Here is a 22,790-nt window from a genome sequence, read left to right on the forward strand (position 1 = left end):
GCTTCATCACTCTAGGGCTAACTATTCTTCACATTGTCCATCGGTTTTTGCAGGGTTTACCCAAAAATGACAGACTATTGTGAACAGGTCACAGAACAGGAAGGTGGAAAGTTTCAGCCTGCCCACCCGCCATCATGTGCTGATGAGGTTCACAACATGCACTGAGCAGATAGGGGGTCAGCGACACAAGGAAACAAAAGAGGAACAGAAAGCAGACTGTGCAATCATGAAAGAGAAGAGAATCATTTTGAGCAGGTGTGGAACAATACAAAACGAAGAAAAACAACTAGAGAAAATAAACTTTTGCAGAAAGTGTCTAAAATACTAAAAGAAACCGTGTGCAACTTGGCAACCGCAATGCAATTTACAGAATTTCAGAGGGGATATAACCTAGAGTTGCCATGCTTGCTCCAAGTGCCGACCATCTGGGTGAGAGACCAGCACAGCCGCACATATGGTTATGATTATACCACGTCATATTATCCTTAAGTCAGTCTGATTGAGTGGTTAGTGACGACCACAAGAACAAAGTTGCAGTGTTAGTGTGTAGTTATGTTCTTACCACATTTACCAGCAGGGAAAGTTGCCCTTAAACATGTCCGCTCATATGTATGATATTTTTTGTATCTCTAAATTCATCCCTTATTAATCATTTTTTAGTGTTTCCCATAGTAATATTCTGAAAGTAAGAGAAGCGTCACGTATTAAGGGAAGTGAGACCTCGTGTATTAGGTAAGAGGAGAAGTGAGGCCTCGTGTATTAGGTAAGAGAAGTGAGGCCTCGTGTATTAGGTAAGAGAAGTGAGGTCTCGTGTATTAGGTAAGAGAAGTGAGGCCTCGTGTATTAGATAAGAGAAGTGAGGCATCGTGTATTAGGTAAGAGAAGTGAGGCCTCGCGTATTAGGTAAGAGAAGTGAGGCCTCGCGTATTAGGTAAGAGAAGTGAGGCCTCGTGTATTAGGTAAGAGAAGTGAGGCCTCGTGTATTAGGTAAGAGAAGTGAGGCCTCGTGTATTAGGTAAGAGAAGTGAGGCCTCGTGTATTAGGTAAGAGAAGTGAGGCCTCGCGTATTAGGTAAGAGAAGTGAGGCCTCGCGTATTAGGTAAGAGAAGTGAGGCCTCGTGTATTAGATAAGAGGAGAAGTGAGGCCTCGTGTATTAGGTAAGAGAAGTGAGGCCTCGTGTATTAGGTAAGAGAAGTGAGGCCTCGTGTATTAGGTACGAAAAGTAAGGCCTCGTGTATTAGGTAAGAGAAGTGAGGCCTCATGTATTAGGTAAGAGAAGTGAGGCCTCATGTATTAGGTAAGAGAAGTGAGGCCTCGTGTATTAGGTAAGAGAATTGAGGCCTTGTGTATTAGGTAAGAGAAGTGAGGCCTCGTGTATTAGGTAAGAGAAGTGAGGCCTCGTGTATTAGGTAAGAGAAGTGAGGCCTCGTGAATTAGGTAAGAGAAGTGAGGCCTCGTGTATTAGGTGAGTGACTGCAGTGCTGTAGAATTCAGTGCTGCAAAGTATGCACTAGACCTGGTGAAGGTGAGTAATACTCGTTTGTTATTAAAACAAACCAGCACAGTAAAGTACAGGCATTATCATGTTGACATTGTTACACTTATTAAAAGGATACCTGGGGTGAGGAGATTAGTTTTGTGGTTCTTGTGTAATCAGTGTTAGAAGTTTTCAGTTAATAATATGCTCATGCTCCGGGGTGGGACTGTAGACAGAGTCTTATCTTCCTGATCTCAGGCAGAGAAACCAAAAAGAGACCAGCCCACAGGCCGCCCGAAGGTACAAACAGTCTCTCTCCATGTCTCTATGATGAGGAACCTGATTGTGCTTCGGGGCGGCCTGTGGGCAGCTTTCTTCTTGGTTTCTCTGCCTGAGAGCAAGAAGATGAGACTCTGCCTACAGTCCCACCTCAGAGCGCGAGCATATCATTAACTGAAAACTTCTAACACTGAATACACAAGAACCACAAAACAGATTTCTTCTACCAAGGTATCATTTTAATCAGTATAACAGCAGCAACACTACAATGCCTGTAGTTTACTTAGCATAATCCTGCTGACAGGTTTGCTTTCAGGCAATTTCTGGATGGGAAACATTTTCTGACCGCCGTAATAATGTGAATTATTCAGGACAAATTATTTCGTAAATATTTAGATAAAAAAAATGGAAAATAGAGTCCAAAAGTTAGTTTAAAGTAATTATCATATGTAATTATAATAGGCTCTGTATATACACACAAGTTTATATATGCACACGTGTAATAGTACATGGATACACCACAAAAGATTTTTAAAGTGGTCTGGAAGTGAATAGTAAATGACCTCTACACAGCAAACAAACCAAAGGTCACACAAGACATAACCTGACTGGGAAGAACAGGATATCATCTGAAGAACTTCTCATTAATCTTTTCTCTAGAACCAAAGCCAGTATGTGGCCGATAAACTGGAGAAACTGATAGGCAAAGTACAATGGTTAGTACAATGGTTAGTATTAGTCTTTTATTCCTGGTGTGATGAAAGAGGATGTGGGAGCCTCTCAAAATAATGTAAATATTCTATAGTGAAACTGTCTGTTTTTAGACATGTGAAAAGACCGTAAATCCCCGCGACAGCAGGTGTGAGCTCACATCCTGCACATTTGTAAAAATCATTTGTAAAAATAACAGTAAGTGACAAATCCGGTAAGTAGTGCAGCTTCCTCTCGGCTCAGTAAATAACCCTGCACCACATGAAACTTCCTCAATCCAAAATATAAATGATGATACATAAGAATAATGTACATGACAATGCATTTAAAAAAAAAAAAAGTAGTATCATAGATGTAGAATGGTTAACATCTTTCATGTGGATGACTTTACATACTATCTTCACCGATCACCATGGACAATGTCATTACCATCTGTCATAACAGGCTGTGTCTTCAAGTTTTCCAAACTTCTGGTAAATAATTTAGACAAATATCTGCTATTCTGATCAGCTATAATAGTGTCTTGTTTTTTATTTTTAGTTGTTGTAAGGCTACTTTCACACTAGCGTTAACTGCAATCCGCCATAATGCGTCGTTTTGCCGAAAAAACGCATCCTGCAAAAGTGCTTGCAGGATGCGTTTTTTCCCCATAGACTTACATTAAGCGACGTATTGCGACGGATTGACACACGTCGCAACCGTCGTGCGACGGTTGCGCCGTGTTGTGGCGGACCGTCGGGACCAAAAAACGCTACATGTAACGTTTTTTGCTCACGACGGTCCGCTTTTTCCGACCGCGCATGCGCGGCCGGAACTCCGCCCCCACCTCCCCGCACTTCCCCACACCTCACAATGGGGCAGCGGATGCGCTGGAAAAATGCATCCGCTGCCCCCGTTGTGCGGCGGAGACAACACTAGTGTCGGGAACCTCGGCCCGACGCACCGCGATGGGCCGAGCCCGACGCTAGTGTGAAAGTAGCCTAAGACATCAACTACCTAGCATGTGGTCTTTGTTATGCTGTCAAAGATGGTGTGATGTCTGATGACTTGGGTTGCCACTTCTGCCACCAGGGTATGTTCCAGAGGGAGCTCTACATAGCCAATAAGTAGAAAACCAATACAATAAGTGAATGTATGAAGGGGTTTTCATTTGATTTACACCCTAAAACCATATTGGGTACCTACACGCAGATGGACCAAGAGCGGTCCACACATGTGGACCAAGAGCGGTTCAAGCTACTAATCCGCTGCAGAAATCCGAGGGTCAATCTCAAATTTCTGCCATGGATTATATAGCAAATACGCATCAAATTTTCTACATGAAAGATCCACTGGGCAAATCTAATTTTAGGGTGCATTTACAACATATGCAAGTACTTGTTTTGGCCCCCCAAAATATGCAATCTACTTTTTGTCCCAATTATGAGTAAATCATGGCAAAAAATACTATTCAACTGGATGATGTAAAAAGTACTAATGTCTAGTGATGAGCGAATATACTCGTTACTCAAGATTTCTCGAGCATGCTCAGGTGTCCTCTGAGTATTTTTTAGTGCTCGGAGATTTAGTTTTTCTTGCCGCAGCTGAATGATTTACATCTGTTAGCCAGCATAAGTACATGTGGGGGTTGCCTGGTTGCTAGGGAATCTCCACATGTACTTATGCTGGCTAACAGATGTAAATCATTCAGCTGTGGCAAGAAAAACTAAATCTCCGAGCACTAAAATATACTCGGAGGACACCCGAGCATGCTCGAGAAATCTCGAGTAACGAGTATATTCGCTCAACATTACTAATGACTGTTGGTGTCTCGGGTTCTCCCTTGCCTTGTCGACTGCACTGGTGCATCTCACAAATGACATGGTTCTGATGCCACTGACGTTCAACTAACCCCACCAATGTTGCCACAGTCTCGTGTATGGTGGTTTTTAGTGTCACAGTAGGAGATTATCCATGTGATCATCTGATATTGCCCATTTGCCATACAAACAATGGTAACTTTATCATTGGTGTCCAGCTTAGGATCCGGTATGTCCAATTTCAACTGTTGATCCTTTTGGTCTGTAAAGGATAAGCCGCTACCAGAGGTGTGTGGCAGCAGCTTTCTCATAGAGAACACCAACTTGGCAGAACGAGTGTTTCAGTGTATTGAGAGTTGGGCAGATAGTGATCAGGTGAACAATCATTTGGTTGTCATAAATCTACAGTGCATGGGCGATAATGAGGTTGTCCAGGCTTAGGGTCTAAAGGTACCGTTACATCAAACGACTTAGGCCGTGATCGTTGGTAAGTCGTTGTGTGGTCGCTGGGGAACTGTCACACAGACAGCTCTCTCCAGCGACCAACGATCAGGGGAACGACTTCGGCATCGTTGAAACTGTCTTCAACTATGCCGAAGTCCCCTGGTTACAAGTGAACACTGACAGCGGGTCATCAGCGACGAAATAAAGTTCTGGACTTCTAGCTCTGACCAGCGATATCACAGCGGGATCCAGATCGCTGCTGCGTGTCAAACACAACGAGATCGCTATCCAGGACGCTGCAATGTCACGGATCATTGTCGTTCTCGTTGTAAAGTTGCTGAGTGTGAAGTTACCTTTAGTAGGCAGTCACACTATGCACTGTGAGGATTCTGTGGCCCAGGGAGGGGTCGGGCACGTAACAACACATATGTGATTTGCATACATGCAGTCACACAGCATCGCTCAATACAAATGAATTGAGAGAGACTGGACACAGTCTGGTCAGAATGTGGCCAGAAGTGTGTAAATTACACAGGAGAATCCTGACAGCGAGCACTGTGCGCATTGTGAGGATTCACAAGTCTGCAGTCACACCCTTTTAAGAAGTTCTGATGACTAGAAGTGCCGAATGAATGTGAATATAATAAGTGAATATCATGTAATACTACTCACCTCTAACAAGGCGATACCTATGCATACTCCAATAATACAGATGAAATTATTGGTTATAAATGTCTGAATACTGTTCATGCAGCCCTAAAATAGGAAAGAAGAAAATTACTTAAAAAATAAAAACACTGAAAAATATTACTAAAATCAACAAGTTTAGTACTTTACATGAAAGTGTATATTTTTTTATTGATCATGCTAAAGCTATAAATTATAAGAGCTACCAAAGGAAGCATAAAAAAGGCATATAGTACATTAGTTCTACAGATGTATATTATTTTTGGAGCACGTAGTGCTGACTAGCAATGGTCCCTCTTCCAATGCACTGTTTTGCTCTGGTCAGAACCTGACCAGTTGAGCATTGAAGGCCTATCTTAAAATATTCCATAGATATTTAAAGTGTAAATCAATAAATGTTTTTGCCTGTTTTAAAGGAATATTCTCAAGTTTAAAAGCTATCACTTATCCGTTGAGAGAGTCCATCCACTGGACCCTTCACCAATCCGGAGAACCAGGGCTGTGTGAATGGAGCGGAGGTCAACCATGTGCATGACTGCTCCATTCATTATTATGGAAGTGCCAAAGACCAACCAAGTGCAGTGCTTGGCAATCTCTGGAGGTCCCATTAAGAAAAAAAAAGGAGGGGCAGTGAGCATGATCAACCACCGCAACATTTACACTGGGTCTTCAGAGTTCAAGAATCTTGGACTGGATCACAGGAGAGCAGGAGAATCCTCGGGTAGGCCGCCCCTGTGAAGGATTGCTAAAGAGCAGTGCTATTACACTTGATCCACAATTTGCGGGAAAAGGTATCAACTAATCAATCATTAAAATTAGATAGCCAAGATAATATTACATAGAAGCAAAAGTAAATTTGTGTACTAGAATCAGGTGATTTTTACATGAAGCTGAACAGTGGGCCTTAAGAATCAATGTTACTGGTGGGCCTTAGCAAACACAGTCTGGCACTGGTTGTTAGGATTGGTGGGGGGTGCCAGCAGTCAGACCCCAGCGATTTGGAAGTAATAGCCTAGCACATGGATAGGGGATAGCTTTCCAGCTTGAAAATAGATTGCTTTAATTGCCCAAACGAAGGGCAGAAGGGATGTATGACCATAATGGAAAGTTTGTGTCCATCCCTCCAGTTGAGTGCTTCACAGGAGCATATGAACAATGATTTTCATCCAGAAAACGAGAACCAATTTTTATCCGTATCTGTGTGGTATCTGGAGCGCCCCCACACCGCCGCAGGGCCGAGGGGTACCCGGAGCCGGGCCTCTGGGATCTCAGTCCTGGGGTTGTCACGGTGGCTAGACCCGGTCCGTGGCCCTGTCTGTCAGTGGGGGACGTCCGGTGCAATAAGTGGTGTTGTAACGGTGCAGTTGTGGGGTGCAGGTCGCGATAAATAATGAGGACACCAGGTTGCAGTCTCTTTACCTCTTTACTGAAGATCTCTGGGTCCTCAATCCAGAATACGGCTCACCAGGCTGCGCAAGTCCGGCCGGTCCAATGACACTTCCAGAGTTCTCTTCACAGGAGGAAATCTGTGCCTTCCCCCTAGCGCTATGTGTTGTAGTCCTTCCCTGCTGTGCTTACGGAAAGTCCCCCACAACTGTTGTGTCTGTTTCTGATGTTCCCTCACAACTCGACTAGATGATGTTCTGCTAATCCTCCGTCCCTCCCTGAGGTTCGGGTAGGAACGGCACCCGTTTGACGGGTAGGCCTGGAGTTCTTCCGGGACCCTAGAGACGCCCCTCTCCCACAATTGCCTCCCAAGACTTCATAGGTGATTTGAGTTAGACAGCCCGCCTGAGACTGACTGTCCTGCCGCTGTTTGGAGTATTGCTTGAAGCTGAATGTTGTTCTACTCCCTCGGCGTTCCGGCCACCGGTATTGCGCCTCAGTAGGATGTTGCTTCGGTCTTACAGCACGACTCCTACTGGTATTTCTCCTTTGCGTGATCCCGTTTCTCACTCAGCACAATCTATCTCTCTTCTAATCCTTTCTTGGGCACCGCCGCTACCCGGAGCAGGCACGGTCCCGTTACGTTCGTTCTCGTTGCCAAGCCTCTGTCAGGATCCCACCCCTGACAGAGACCCTACTGTATCTTCCCCTACAACACCCTCTGCCACAAGGTGTTGCCTGGTTCCAACCCAGTCAGCTTTCTGATCTAACTTCCTGCCTGACCCCCAGTTTACCCACTATGGTGGGGAGTGGCCTAATGAATAGCACCCTTAGCTCCCCCCGGAGGCCCGGCTGTGAAATGTATTGGTGTCTGTGATACCTGGTCAGATGAACTCCTTCAGTGCCATCGGACGCACCATAGCTCCCCATAGTGGCGGAGCCACAGTACTGCAACGACCAGGACTCTGGGGCGCTGCATATCCTGTGTCCATATTTTACGTCCATGTGATATCCATGTCATATCCAATTTTATACATCAACATTTTTAAATGTACATGGTCAAATACAGTTTCCTAGGTTAATGATGACAATGTAATCTCAAAAATTAGATATAATCCGCATGTTTCTTACAGGTTCGGTTTCATTTTTTGCTCACCCATAAACTTGAATGGGTGAGTCTCATTGGTCTGTGTCAAAAATCTGCCATTAAAACAGTCCTACTGATTTACATTGGTCAGTGTATTGTCTGATTTTTAGTCATAAAGTACATGTATAGTTCGCTCGTCTGAATGAGCCCTTAGTTTGAGGGTCCATTGGGGTCTCGATCCCCATACTTAAGAGCACTTTACATAAGCTGCACAACAACAACATTTTTTTTTAAGTTTAGTTTCATGTTAAGTCCCTTTAAATCTATAGGTGGGCTACACTTACTGTCTTATATACAGGCCAATTATTCCTTCCAGGGGCTACACAGAGTCCACTTTTTTGCTCAGGCAGGGGGTTGGAGATGTCAATAGAATTATTGGTGCCATTGCCACTTGGGTTCACAATTAAGGAAGACGCATTTCTGCAGGAGCAGGGATACAAGTTGACTGACGAATTTTCATAGATTTTCGGATTTTTCATCCAGTCCTCAGGTGTGAACCAACCACAGCAGCTCATCTGTAACGAGAGGGCAATGGATAGTGATGCTACATTTGGTACCGGTCACTATTATCTGATGGCGAAACAGGTCCCTGTGCTTCTCCGAGCCCTATGATTCTCATCATCATTTTGGGAGCCCTTATATTAATCACATTGGTCACCCCATCTGTAAGAAAAAAAATGGGAAGTAGCGCTTCTTCCAACATTTTTTGGAAGGATAGTCGTGAGAGGAGCTTGGAACGCCAGAAAGTAGGAGGAGGTTCGTAAGGATCTGGTCCGGTGCTGCTCTTTAAACCAAAAGGGTGAATCATCTCTCCTATTTTACTAAATACTTGCATCCCCCATCATATGAAGCACATTATTCTGTGCCTCTATTTTTTCTCCTAAAACTTATTAAACAAATCACATCTGGGCGTTACCAGTTGGGAGGGTGTCCCTACATAGCGTGACGGGATAGTGTTAGACTTTGTAGGAACACGACCCCAACTGGTAACACCCAGATGTCAATTTATTAATAAATTTCCAGGAGGAATAACAAAGGAACCTAAGATCTAGAATCTTATGAGATGCTCCAAAATTGCTATACCATTGGGAACAACAGTACTTATCTGAGTATTTATCTTATTATCTATAATATAACGCTGGAAGCGTCACTCTGTCCGAAGCCTTTATAGACTGCGCAAGCGCCGGCGCAGTCTGGACCCCACAGAGTGACGCTCCCAGGAGATCGCGGTATGCGTAAGCACTGAACGCACACCGCGATCTCCAACGGAGAAGCAGGGACGAGCCAGGAGGGTGAGTATGCAATATTTACATGTCCCGTTCCACTGCTGCGCACTGCTCCATCCTCCACATCCTCTGCCTGCGACGTTCAGTTCAGAGGGCGCGATGACGCGCTTAATGCGCGCCGCCCTCTGACTGAACAGTCACAGGCAGAGGACCCTGGAAGACAGAGAGGCGCGCAGCAGTGGAACGGGGGACACTGACAGGTAAATATAGCAAGTGCTGGGGGCCTGAGCTAGTGGCGACTCCGGCACCTGACCCCCACAGCGCGCCGGTGTCCCCGCTTGCTCAGGCCCCCAGCACTCGGCGCCCAGCACAGCCGCCCGCACTCTCAGCACCACCCCGCACAGCCGCCTGCACTCACCACCGCCACGCACAGCCGCCCGCACTCACCACCGCCACGCACAGCCGCCCGCACTCAGCACCGCCACGCACAGCCGCCCGCACTCAGCACCGCCACGCACGGCCGCCCGCACTCAGCACTGCCACGCACGGCCGCCCGCACTCAGCACCGCCACACACAGCCGCCCGCACTCAGCACCGCCACACACAGCTGTCCGCACTCAGCACCGCCACGCACAGCCGCCCGCACTCAGCACCGCCACGCACAGCCGCCCGCACTCAGCACCGCCACGCACAGCCGCCCGCACTCAGCACCGCCACGCACAGCCGCTCGCACTCAGCACCGCCACGCACAGCCGCTCGCACTCAGCACCGCCACGCACAGCCGCCCGCACTCAGCACAGCCACGCACAGCCGCCCGCACTCAGCACCGCCACGCACAGCCGCTCGCACTCAGCACCGCCACGCACAGCCGCTCGCACTCAGCACCGCCACGCACAGCCGCTCGCACTCAGCACCGCCACACACAGCCGCCCGCACTCAGCACCGCCACGCACAGCCGCCCGCACTCAGCACAGCCACGCACAGCCGCTCGCACTCAGCACCGCCACGCACAGCCGCTCGCACTCAGCACCGCCACGCACAGCCGCTCGCACTCAGCACCCCCACGCACAGCCGCCCGCACTCAGCACCGCCACGCACAGCCGCCCGCACTCAGCACCGCCACGCACAGCCGCCCGCACTCAGCACCGCCACGCACAGCCGCCCGCACTCAGCACCGCCACGCACAGCCGCCCGCACTCAGCACAGCCACGCACAGCCGCCGGCACTCACCACCGCCACGCACAGCCGCCCGCACTCAGCACAGCCACGCACAGCCGCCCGCACTCACCACCGCCACGCACAGCCGCCCGCTCTCAGCACCGCCACGCACAGCGGCCCGCACTCAGCACAGCCACGCACAGCCGCTCGCACTCACCACCGCCACGCACAGCCGCCCGCACTCAGCACCGCCACGCACAGCCGCTCGCACTCAGCACCGCCACGCACAGCCGCTCGCACTCAGCACCCCCACGCACAGCCGCCCGCACTCAGCACAGCCGCCCGCACTCAGCACCGCCACGCACAGCCGCCCGCACTCAGCACCGCCACGCGCAGCCGCCCACACTCAGCACCGCCACGCACAGCCGCCCGCACTCAGCACCGCCACGCACAGCCGCCCGCACTCAGCACAGCCGCCCGCACTCAGCACAGCCGCCCGCACTCAGCACAGCCACGCACAGCCTCCCGCACTCAGCACAGCCTCCCGCACTCAGCACAGCCGCCCGCACTCAGCACAGCCGCCCGCACTCAGCACAGCCGCCCGCACTCAGCACAGCCGCCGGCACTCAGCACAGCCGCCGGCACTCAGCACAGCCACGCACAGCCGCCGACACTCAGCACAGCCACGCACAGCCGCCCGCACTCAGCACAGTAGAGCCGGAGAGAGAAAGATGAGAGCAACATATGGCAGAATGGAAACAGGAACAGGCAGAATGGGTGCAGCACATTACAACAGATAGGGGGCACAGGATGGGAGCAGCACATGACAGAATGGGGGCACAGGATGGGAGCAGCACATGAGAGAATGGGGGCGCACACACATGACAGGATGGGGGTGTAGGATGGAGCAGCATATCACAGGATGGGGGCGCAGGATGGGAGCACATGACAGGATGGAGAGGCAGGATGGAGCAGCACATGACAGGATGGGGATGCAGGATGGAGCAGCACAATACAGGATGGGGGCGCAGGATGGGAGCACATGACAGGATGGGGATGCAGGATGGAGCAGCACATGACAGGATGGGGGCGCAGGATGGGAGCACCACATGACAGGATGGGGGCGCAGGATGGAGCAGCACATGACAGGATGGGAGAGCAAGATGGGAGCAGCACATACCAGGATGGAGACCATATACCATTATAAATGCTCGCCACCCGGGCGTAGAACGCGTTCAATAGCTAGTACATATATATGAGAATATTCTCAGATATAGGTATAATACATGAAAATTAGAGCTGAGCAAAAAGATATGCAGAAAGTTGGCCCAGTGGTTCCTGGACTAGAGCCCTGAGCACTTTCTCTTATGTGCCGATTATCCCAGCTCCTCATCTGATTACGAGGTCCAGAGCAGCATCATAGTTGTGGCACGACGCGCACATGACAAAGGCACTGGGGCTACTAATCGGAAGATATTAAAGTATTTTGTCTATTTTACAAAAAGTAGCACTTCTCTCAACATTTTTTTGGAAGGATAATCAGGAGGGGAGCTTGCGACACCGACAAGTAGGGGGAGGTTCGCAGAAATCTTGTCTGAGGACCAGGAATCATCACCAAGTTCCAGCAAATATTTTTGCTCAACTCTAATAGGTGTTAATTGAATCAATTAAAGGGGTTGTCCAGGACTGTATTCATTTCTTAATATTGACCTCAGAACTAAAGGTACCTTCACACGAAGCGACGCTGCAGCGATAGCGACAACGATGTCGATCGCTGCAGCGTCGCTGTTTGGTCGCTGGAGAGCTGTCACACAGACCGCTCTCCAGCGATCAACTATGCCGAGGTCCCCTGGTAACCAGGGTAAACATCGGGTAACTAAGCGCAGGGCCGCGCTTAGTAACCCGATGTTTACCCTGGTTACCAGCGTAAAATCTAAAAAAAACAAACAGCACATACTTACATTCACGTCCCCCTGCGTCCACTTCCTGACTGACTGAGCGCCGTACAGTGAGAGCAGAGCGGTGACGTCACCGCTGTGCTGCTTTCACTTTCACTTTGCGGCGCTGAGTCAGAGGAGGAAGCAGACTGCAGGGGACGCAATGTGAGTATGTGCTGTTTGTTTTTTTTACATTTTACGCTAGTAACCAGGGTAAACATCGGGTAACTAAGCGCGGCCCTGCGCTTAGTAACCCGATGTTTACCCTGGTTACCAGTGTAAAATATCGCTGGTATCGTTGCTTTTGCTTTCAAACACAACGATACACAGCGATCGGACGACCAAATAAAGTTCTGGACTTCTAGCTCCGACCAACGATATCACAGCAGGATCCTGATCGCTGCTGCGTGTCAAACGAAACGATATCGCTAGCGAGGACGCTGCAACGTCACGGATTGCTAGCGATATCGTTATAATGTCGTTTCGTGTGAAGGTACCTTAACAGGCAGGTAGGTCACTGATTGCTCCTGCAGGTGATTCTGTGGATTCCGCTGACGACACGATGACAGAGAAGCGGCTTCTCTTCTGGACTGCCCTGTTGATGGGGTTTGACTGCTGACATCATACTGATTGACAGCCGGCTCCCCACTGCCTAACTGTCCGGCTGTCAATCAGCATCTTTTTGGCAGGCAGTTACGCCTCGTCGACAGAGCAGCCCAGACGAAAAAGAGATACACTATTAACATGGAGCACCCAAAGTCTATGATAAAGACCATTATTGGTCAAAATGTTGGATCTTTTCTGGCTGGATCCAAGTAAAATATTCATTTATTGCATTAAGGTCTTCGTTCGCCATGGTCATTTCGGTGCTGAGATTTTTTTGCCTACAAAAAAATAATTTAGTCCTGGATAACTCCCTTTATTGGGTAATGCAATGTCTTCTATTCGGGTCCAAGTATTCCATTTTTTTTTTAATATTGATGATAGTTTGGTCTTTATAAGTGATTATTGGGAGCATTTGCTTTTCACAGTGACTACAATTTCTCTTAATGCAATTTTAGTGTTTTTCTCCCAATAACGTGCAATGGTTAATATAGAAGCAAAAAGTATTTGGGTGGAAACGACGTTCCCTTGTATTAATAGTAATTTGATCTACCTAGGTTTTATTTTGAAGCCCTAGTTATTGACCATAGTGTAGAGGGGCGCCATACAACTACTGTGTGCAAAAGAGGCTGGAGAGTAACTGAAAGTGGTGCAGGGGGTACAAGTCGCACTTTGGGCATAAAGCCTGAGGGTCTCTGAAGCCCCCTCTGTCATATAAGAAGGTATTATAAATGCACATGGCAAGATGTTATAAAAGGATCCCGAAGCTTCAAGTTACACCTCGGAGTAGAGATAGGGCAGTGATGGCCATTACCGTGAAGGACCATGGAAGGACTAGAAGATCTTCTAAAGACCTTACTGCAGTGTGGAAAGGCTCAGACGAGCGTACCTGCTCCTGTGCAAAATCCAAACCTTCCCGTTGTTCTGTTTGGTTTGTCATAATGTCATAGTTCATGATAATATTTTCCACATATTTTCCCACAGCAATATTTATCTGTAAAAAGAAGAAAGACTTATGTGTTATGATGTAGCTGTTGATATCATCACATTTCTGTTGTCAGAATTATTAATAAAGTGGTTTTATGGTTTTAGAAAACCCCACTCTCCCAGGTGCAGTTGTTTTAAAAAAAACAAATATGTGCTTTACTCACCCTCCCCAGGCCCAGTGCTGAGTCTCTGTGGTTGCTCCCGTTGTCTGTTCTTGTCTACCACGCTGACGTCACACCCATAGGACTACAGCCAATAACTGAGCTTGGCAAATCTGTACAGGATGAGGGCAGTGGCCCCTGTGATTGTTTGCAGCACCATCAACTTGACATCAGCGCTGCAGACAATAACAGACACCGGCAGCAATGGTAGAGACTCAGCGCTGCGCCTGGGGAGGGGAATTAAACCACAATTTGTTTTTTTTCTTAAATTCTTTTAAAGGGAATTTGTCAGCAGGTTTTTGCTATGGAATCAGAGAACAGAATGATATAGGGGCGGAGACCCTGATTCCAGTGATATGTCACTTACTAGACTACTTTGTGCAGTTTTGATAAAATCTCTGTTTTCTCTGCTGTAGATGTAGCAGTGATCAGAATGCTGAGCCCTTTATAACCCCGCCCACACCCCTGATTGGCAGCTTCTTGTGTACAATGTCAGCAAGCTGCCAATCAGTGGAGGGGGAGTGGTTACACAGATTAGCTGGACTGCCTGCACAGGACACCTAGTCCTCCAAAGATAATCTCCTGCTGATAAAACACAAATTGTATTGAAACTACAGCACACAGCCTAATAAGTGACACATCCCTGTAATCAGGATCTCAGCCTCTACATCATGTTGCTCTCAGATTAAATAGCAAAGAACTGCTGACTGAATACCTTTACCCTTCAATCTATTCTGCCATTTGTACCCATAGACAATTTTGGGAATTTAATTTTTGGAGGCTTCAATAATTACATTATATCAGGAAGTTGCTTAAAATAAAATTTTGCATTAATACGAGTCCTTCTGCCTAAATAAAGTAAATCTATAATCTTATTAAGGACTAATTCAGACGTTCTTTTTTGTTTTGTGTACAAGGAAAAAAAAAGGGTCAATTTATTATTAATTTCATCCATTTTTGACCCGTGTGTCCTTTATTAGCTTCAGTGTGAAATCCATTTTCTTAAATGCAAACCCCCCAAAATTTCACAAGTTTCTCTTGTCTATTAAACAGTAAAAAAATGGACAGCATTCAGATGGTATACGAGTGCTATCCCTTTTTTTCACTAATGGAATAGATCCTGAAAATAGATGAAAAAAAAAAATGTCTGCAAAAAATAAAAATCAGATGTGAACATGGCCAGAGACTTTAATGGGTATGTGCTCTATCCACGAAAACCACATGTGAAAAATGGACGTCTGAAGAGATCTTATAACAGGCTTTCAATAATATCTAGACCATCATTGAGTATATGTCAGTACTTACGGGGGACCGCTGTGTGTATATGAGAACACCCACAGTAATCTGAGCAGCAAACAGCAGAAGAAGGAATGCAAAATACTGAAAAAAAAATAAACAATATTAAATAGTATTATGTAACAGAACTGCAATTCTGCAATTAGCCAAGCAGCAACATGAACATATTAGTTCTACCATTTGCTGTCTTCGGAATTAAATTATTCAAATATTTAGGTGTCATGTGTACGGTTGTCAAATTGAATTAGTAGTGTGCAAAACCAGACTTGCAGTTAGCACAGGTAAAAATCTACATTTAAAAATAAAAAAACCTATTTTTTTAGAAAACTCAAATTTCTTCCAAAACAATGACATAAGAAATGTTAGGTAAGTACATTTCCAAAAAGCCAACATAAAGCTGCAAAAAAGTGCCGAATTGGTGTAGCATGAACGAATGTAAAATTTGAATAGTAAAACAAATGTGCAAAATAATTTTTTTTGCAACAGGCACCCTTTGTGAAGTAGACAGTGACAGGTAATTCTCTAAGGATTTTTTTTTTTGCACAATAAATACAAAAACTCAGTACAGTTGAGTGTGACCAACAACTACACTGATTTCAGTTTGCTTCTTTTTCTGTAAAAAAATATTGTGCTGTCTTGCTGATGCTGTCTAATGTATGAAAATAAAAGTCTGTAACTGTTATTTAAACACATCAAAACAGGACAACACCATATGGCTTTGTGCAAATGACGTATATTTATTCCGAGTGCGATCCAACGGGAGTACAGGGGTGGAGAAAGAGGGATGGAGAGAGAGGGAGGGGAAGTGAGAGAGGATGAGAGGGAGAGAGAGAGAGGGAGAGAGAGTGGGTAAGGGGGAGAGATTGATCCCTAATCACTGATAAATCACATTGAGTCTGGCACTCACAAAAATAGTGCACAAAAATAGATGATTGTCGGAGGAGATAAGGATCCTAGGATTGTTGATCCTTCTGTTCTCTAAGAGGTTACCCATCATCAGAGATGTCTGGCAACAACTCTCTCTCTCATAGAGAGCACGGAGCACTGAGCAGTGCTCCTGTTTATTGGAGAGTAGGATTAGAGCGCTGCCGGCTGAACCATTAGACGGCCAATAGCTATGTAATGCAGGCTTGGACTGGACCACAGGAGAACAGGAGAATCCTCCGGTGGGCCGCTGTGCATAAGTAGTCCACCACCCTCTTATATGACCAGTACTTGGCACAATATACTGGAATCACTATGTACAGACAGAGGCAGCATCTTATTAATTTATTAATCTTTTATTAATCTTTGTGATATACATTTATGATTGAGGAAAACGTCACATTTGCATGTAGCTTACAATTGGGGCCTTGTATTTGGTTATTGGTGGGCCCTTGGCACCCCAGTCCGACAATGAATGTACGGGTGGCTTTAGTGTGAATATGTCTCTACTCATATTATAGCCAAAGATCAGGAAATGATTCGATGCGGATTAATCCTGCACACCCTGCTGCACAGACAATAGACCCAATCCCCATTCTCTTTCCCAGGAGATTACATTCACACAGCGTCTCTTATGAAGTTCCTGCTCATGGTATTGCAAGAACGAGCTCAATGGATAACCGTGAACAATAGTCTCATTCATTTAAAATGAGTGCAAGACCTGAGGACAATAATGTGATTAATTATATAATGAAAGGTGTAGGATATCACCTCTCTCTTCTGCTTTTCTGCAGAAGGTACATGAAGACATCTGTTTTCGGCCTTTTATTTTTGGTATTTTTCCTAAAAGATTACATACATTAGTAATGATGATTGGTTTGTGGTCTTAAGTCACTGTTACAAGACAGACTAAACTGGGGTACTGGTCAAAAGGAACATTTTAAGGAAAGGTCGATACTAGGGGAACATGACTCCAATCCTTGATCTACCTTCTTTAAAGAGGCTATCCAAGGTTATATTTTTAATATAGACCTAAAAACTAACAGGCAGGTATTTGCTAACTAGCTGCCCATTTTACCCAGTGCCATCACAGTGCAGTCATTGACCGCTCCTGCTTGCGATTCAGCTGTCCCTCATCAACAAAGCAGCTGCATCTTTACTGGGCTGCTTTGTCGACGGGGTGTGACTGCCAACGTCATGCTGATTGACTGCAGGTAGCTGACTGTCACTCAGCATGACATCAGCTGTCACGCTCCATCAAGGGAGCAGAGTGGAAGAGGAGCTCTTTTCTGTCGACGTGACATCAGCGGAAACTACTATATCACTGGCAGGAGTGGTCTATGACGGCTCTGTTTCGGCAGAGATCAGCGCTGGGCACAACGGACAGGTAGGTAGCAACTACTTGCCTGTTAGTTCTTAGGCCCATAGTTAAAAAAAGTCTCAGATAACCCCTTTAAGTGCATTCTTTCCTTAGTATGTAATACTACGAGTTACTAAAAAATGTCAAAATAATAAACCAACAATATACCTATACCTGTCCGGCGTACAGTCAGTCCCACACAGTAATCCATATCTAGGGGAATGTACAGTTTACAACCGGGAGCGGTGCAAATGTGACCGCTCCTGGCTGTAAATTACTGGGGAATGAATAAGACGCTGCGGGTGCAGGCTCAGTAACTAGCGGTGACGTCACTGAGTCTGTGCCTGCTTATCATTCATTCCCCAGTAGTTTACAGCCGGAAGTGGTCGCGTTAGCACCACTCTCGGTTGTAAACTGTACATTACCCTAGATATGGATTACTGCGTGGGACTGACTGTACGCCGGACAGGTATGGGTATATTTTGACATTTTTTACAGGAGATGGAGGGCTTCACTTGGAATGGCACTCTAATACAGATGGGAAACTTTGTTGTGTCTGATTTCATTAAAAGACTTTATTCTAACTGTGTGGTGTTTTATTAACCCTTTAACAACTATAGGATTAGTAATGGAGAGGTGTCTTATTGACGCCTTTCCATTACTAAGCCAGCTTAATGTCACCTTACAATAGGAAGGTGACATTAACCTCTCAATACCCCACTTGCTACCTCTACAGGGCAAGTGGGAAGAACTGGGCAAAGCTTCAGAATTGGCGCAACTAATAGATGCGCCTTTTCTGGGCAGCTGCGGGCTGCTGTTTTTAGGCTGGGGGGCCCATATCCATGGCCCCTTACCAGCCTGAGAATAGCAGCCTACACCTGTGAGTTTTGCCGGGTTGGTTGAAAAACATAGGGGGACCCCATGTCGGGTTTTTCTTTCATTCATTGACTCCTGCTTGCGCTGATGCCGGCAGAGACGGGGACAATGGATGAAAGCCGCATTCAGCACCACAAGCAGGGGAACAGCGCTTAGTGTAGCGCTGCTTCCCGGGCGGCTGTCCGTGCGCACGGAGGACAGTGTACACTGTTCTCCGTGTGCACGTTTGGCGGCATGTGTGTCCGGGTAAAAACGGACATGTCTGCGTGTTTTGCACACAGACACATGGTCCGTCATAACATGCTGACATGTGCATAAACCCACTCATTTGAATGGGTCTACTTGTGTCAGTGTCTCCGGTACGTGAGAAAACTGTCACCACACGTACCGGAGACACTGACGTGTGAAACCGGCCTAATATAGTTTTTAAGGTTGAAGGAAGATTTTAGGTCCATCTAGTTCAACCCATATCCTAACCTAACATGCCCTAACATGTTGATCCAGAGGAAGGCAAAAAAAAAATGTGACAAACAGTAAGCTCCACATTGGGGAAAAAAAATTCCTTCACGTCTCCACGTACGGTAATCAGACTAGGTCCCTGGATCAACACCCTATCAAGGAATCTGGTGTATATAAGTCAATATATATTAGTCAATTATATATCACTGGTATCCAAATTGGGTTTATAAAATCTATTCTGGGCACAGTAATCAATTCAAATAATATATTCTGTGTATACAGCTGCCTCACATGTTAGCAAATGTACGACATAAACATTAAACCTTAATGATGATCTGCAGAAAGCTTGGGCGGGAACGCCGGGAAGCACACTATATAAGCCCTAAGCTGCCTTCCTGCAGTTGCCAGTTATAGGTTATATCTGACCTAGTTCTGTCCCTATACACATTCCTGATCCTGTGTGTTATTTAGTTGCTGATCTTGGACTGTTTGGACCTGTGCCTTTGTTTTCTGACTTCTCTGACCAGGCTTACATGACCCTCCTCTGCCAACTCGCTCCAATGGCCAGCAGCCACTCCATCTACCGAAGCCTTGTGTAAGTCCAGAGCCCTGTAGAGGGTTAAACGGTGCAGGCCAGCATTCTTCTTGGACCTGCTAGATGGACTGTCAGTGAAAGCCCTATTAAGAGCTGCAAGGCTATCACGAACAGAGTGACTTTACACATTCACTTCCATGTTCACCAAAGCTGACATTTGCAGAATCAGAAAGCATATATATATATATATATATATATATATATATATATATATATATATATATATATATATATATATATATATATACACAGTGCCTACAACTAGTATTCAACCCCCTGCAGATTTAGCAAGTTTACACATTTGGAATTAACTTGGCATTGTGACATTTGGACTGTAGATCAGCCTGGAAGTGTGAAATGCACTGCAGCAAAAAAGAATGTTATTTCTTTGTTTATTTTTTTTTTTAATTGGGAAAAGTTTTTTCAGAGGGTCATTTATTATTCAACCCCTCAACCCACCAGAATTCAGTTTGGTTCCCCTAAAGTATTAAGAAGTAGTTCAGGCACAAAGAACAATGAGCTTCACATGTTTGGATTAATTATCTCTTTTTCCACCCTTTTCTGACTATTTAAGACCCTCCCCAAACTTGGGAACAGCACTCAAACATGGTCAACATGGGAAAGACAAAGGAGCATTCCAAGGCCATCAGAGACAAGATCGTGGAGGGTCACAAGGCTGGCAAGGGGTACAAAACCCTTTCCAAGGAGTTGGGCCTACCTGTCTCCACTGTTTGGAGCATCATCCGGAAGTGGAAGGCTTATGGAACTACTGTTAGCCTTCCACGGCCTGGACAGCCTTTGAAAGTTTCCTCCCGTGCCGAGGCCAGGCTTGTCCGAAGAGTCAAGGCTAACCCAAGGACAACAAGGAAGGAGCTCCTTGAAGATCTCATGGCAGTGGGGACATTGGTTTCAGTCAATACCATAAGTAACGTACTCCACCGCAATGGTCTCCGTTCCAGACGAGCCCGTAAGGTACCTTTACTTTCAAAGTGTCATGTCAAGGCTCGTCTACAGTTTGCTCATGATCACTTGGAGGACTCTGAGACTGACTGGTTCAAGGTTCTCTGGTCTGATGAGACCAAGATCGAGATCTTTGGTGCCAACCACACACGTGACGTTTGGAGACTGGATGGCACTGCATACGACCCCAAGAATACCATCCCTACAGTCAAGCATGGTGGTGGCAGCATCATGCTGTGGGGCTGTTTCTCAGCCATGGGGCCTGGCCATCTGGTCCGCATCCATGGGAAGATGGATAGCACGGCCTACCTGGAGATTTTGGCCAAGAACCTCCGCTACTCCATCAAGGATCTTAAGATGGGTCGTCATTTCATCTTCTAACAAGACAACGACCCAAAGCACACAGCCAAGAAAACCAAGGCCTGGTTCAAGAGGCAAAAAATCAAGGTGTTGCAGTGGCCTAGTCAGTCTCCTGACCTTAACCCAATTGAAAACTTGTGGAAGGAGCTCAAGATTAAAGTCCACATGAGACACCCAAAGAACCTAGATAACGGAGAAGATCTGCATGGAGGAGTGGGCCAAGATAACTCCAGAGACCTGTGCCGGCCTGATCAGGTCTTATAAAAGACGATTATTAGCTGTAATTGCAAACAAAGGTTATTCCACAAAATATTAAACCTAGGGGTTGAATAATAATTGACCCACACTTTTATGTTTAAAATTTATAAAAATTTAACTGAGCAACAAAACTTTTTGGTTTGTAAGATTTATGCATCTGTTGATAAATCCTGCTCTTGTTTGAAAAGTTTGAAGGCTCTAACTTATTTGCATCTTATTAAACCTGCTAAATCTGCAGGGGGTTGAATACTACTTTTAGGCACTGTATATATATATATATATATATATATATATATATATATATATATACAGCAATTTCCTTAGATGGATCTGCATTAGTGCACTTGGAACTCACTGACTTTTCAAAATTGACTTCATGTTACACGGTGGAAACCTGATTTAAGGTTACAAATCAAATCCCAAGACACCATGATTCTTAGCTAAAATTCTTTATGACTTCCAGATGACCAAACAAAAGTTTTTTGGCTCCAGTAATTTTTTCCTAAAGTAACTGCATGGAAATTAGGTTTACATACAGGCTGATTTAGAAATTGACCTAAACAGATGGCCTCCATATTTTTCTGCTGCAGTCACATCTACGACATACATGGGACTGTATTGACAGCAGATGTTGGAAGTCTTTACCACTGCCAAGTGTCCATGATTTTATTATTACCGTTTTGTCTGTTCATGGAATACGTGCTTCCTGAAATAACATTTTTTTTCTCCCGTCTATACGACATTAGTAGTTAATTCCATACGTCTAGAGAAAGTAGATTTTAGGCTCTGAATTTATTGTAATACTATTAAACTCTTAGAGCATAAAACTTTATGGGATACAGTTAAATGTGTGTACAGTGTATAGTGTATCGTCAAACTTTCAGAAATTGAAAGTATACATTATATTCTTCTAAAAAAGGAGCAATTAGCAAAATACTCCAGTAATAGCAACAGTCCAAATGATAGGCATCACTCACTTCTTAAAAGAATTGCTTTCATTAATCCAGTAGTATAAAAGGCACAAAAAATAGTTAAATATAATAGCACAAAAATTAAAAGGGCAGAAAAGAAATATCGGCTGCGCTCCCAAGCAACATGTTTCAGACCAACAAGGTCCTTTGTCAAGCCAAGACCATGGAGGTCTGAAACATGTTGCTTGGGAGCGCAGCCGATATTTCTTTTTTGCCTTTTTTAATTTTTGGCTGTTGTGTTTAACTATTTTATTTTAAGAAGATGTGTGTGCTTCCTATCATTTGGACTTTTAAAATATTTTTATAGCCTAAGTTCACACTAAGTTCGAACACATTTGTTTAGAAACTTTAATTTTTTTGCAAACTTTTTAAAACCATTGTGCAGAAGACAGGAATTATTGTCATAATCACAATCTTTTGGGGATAAATCAAGCCCCAATCATGGCTCCTTCTCACTACCTGTATGAGTTTGGATGCAAAGGCTCAGTGGTATGGCAGATAAAATGTTGGGGATTGTTGCAATCAAGGATTTTCTTGGCGTCACCTGTGTTGTCCATGAGATTTGACAACCCCTCCTTAAATTATACTTTATGTTTTTTATTTGTTTCCCATTGCTTTGAATTGGTAGATGTTTTACAAGTAGCTTGAAGAACATGCAATAATGCGTTAGGCCCCATTCACATGTCTGTGCATCACTAACATGTTCTAACTATGCTTTCCACGTGGCA

General features: G+C 45.4%; 1 protein-coding gene across 1 annotated transcript in view; it reads right to left on the bottom strand.

The window, feature by feature from the left end:
• The window catches only part of CD37 (CD37 molecule), a 110,235-nt gene that overhangs the window by 11,342 nt on the left and 76,103 nt on the right, over positions 1–22,790 (bottom strand). Inside the window, exons 5-8 of the mRNA XM_077259578.1 lie at positions 15,309–15,383; positions 13,745–13,849; positions 8,216–8,446; positions 5,384–5,467 (exon numbers count right to left, since the gene is read on the bottom strand). Coding sequence (XP_077115693.1) covers positions 5,384–5,467; positions 8,216–8,446; positions 13,745–13,849; positions 15,309–15,383 — 495 coding nt within the window. The remainder of the gene's footprint in view (positions 1–5,383; positions 5,468–8,215; positions 8,447–13,744; positions 13,850–15,308; positions 15,384–22,790) is intronic.

The sequence above is a fragment of the Ranitomeya variabilis genome, chromosome 4 (assembly GCF_051348905.1).
Source record: "Ranitomeya variabilis isolate aRanVar5 chromosome 4, aRanVar5.hap1, whole genome shotgun sequence".
NCBI lineage: Eukaryota > Metazoa > Chordata > Amphibia > Anura > Dendrobatidae > Ranitomeya > Ranitomeya variabilis.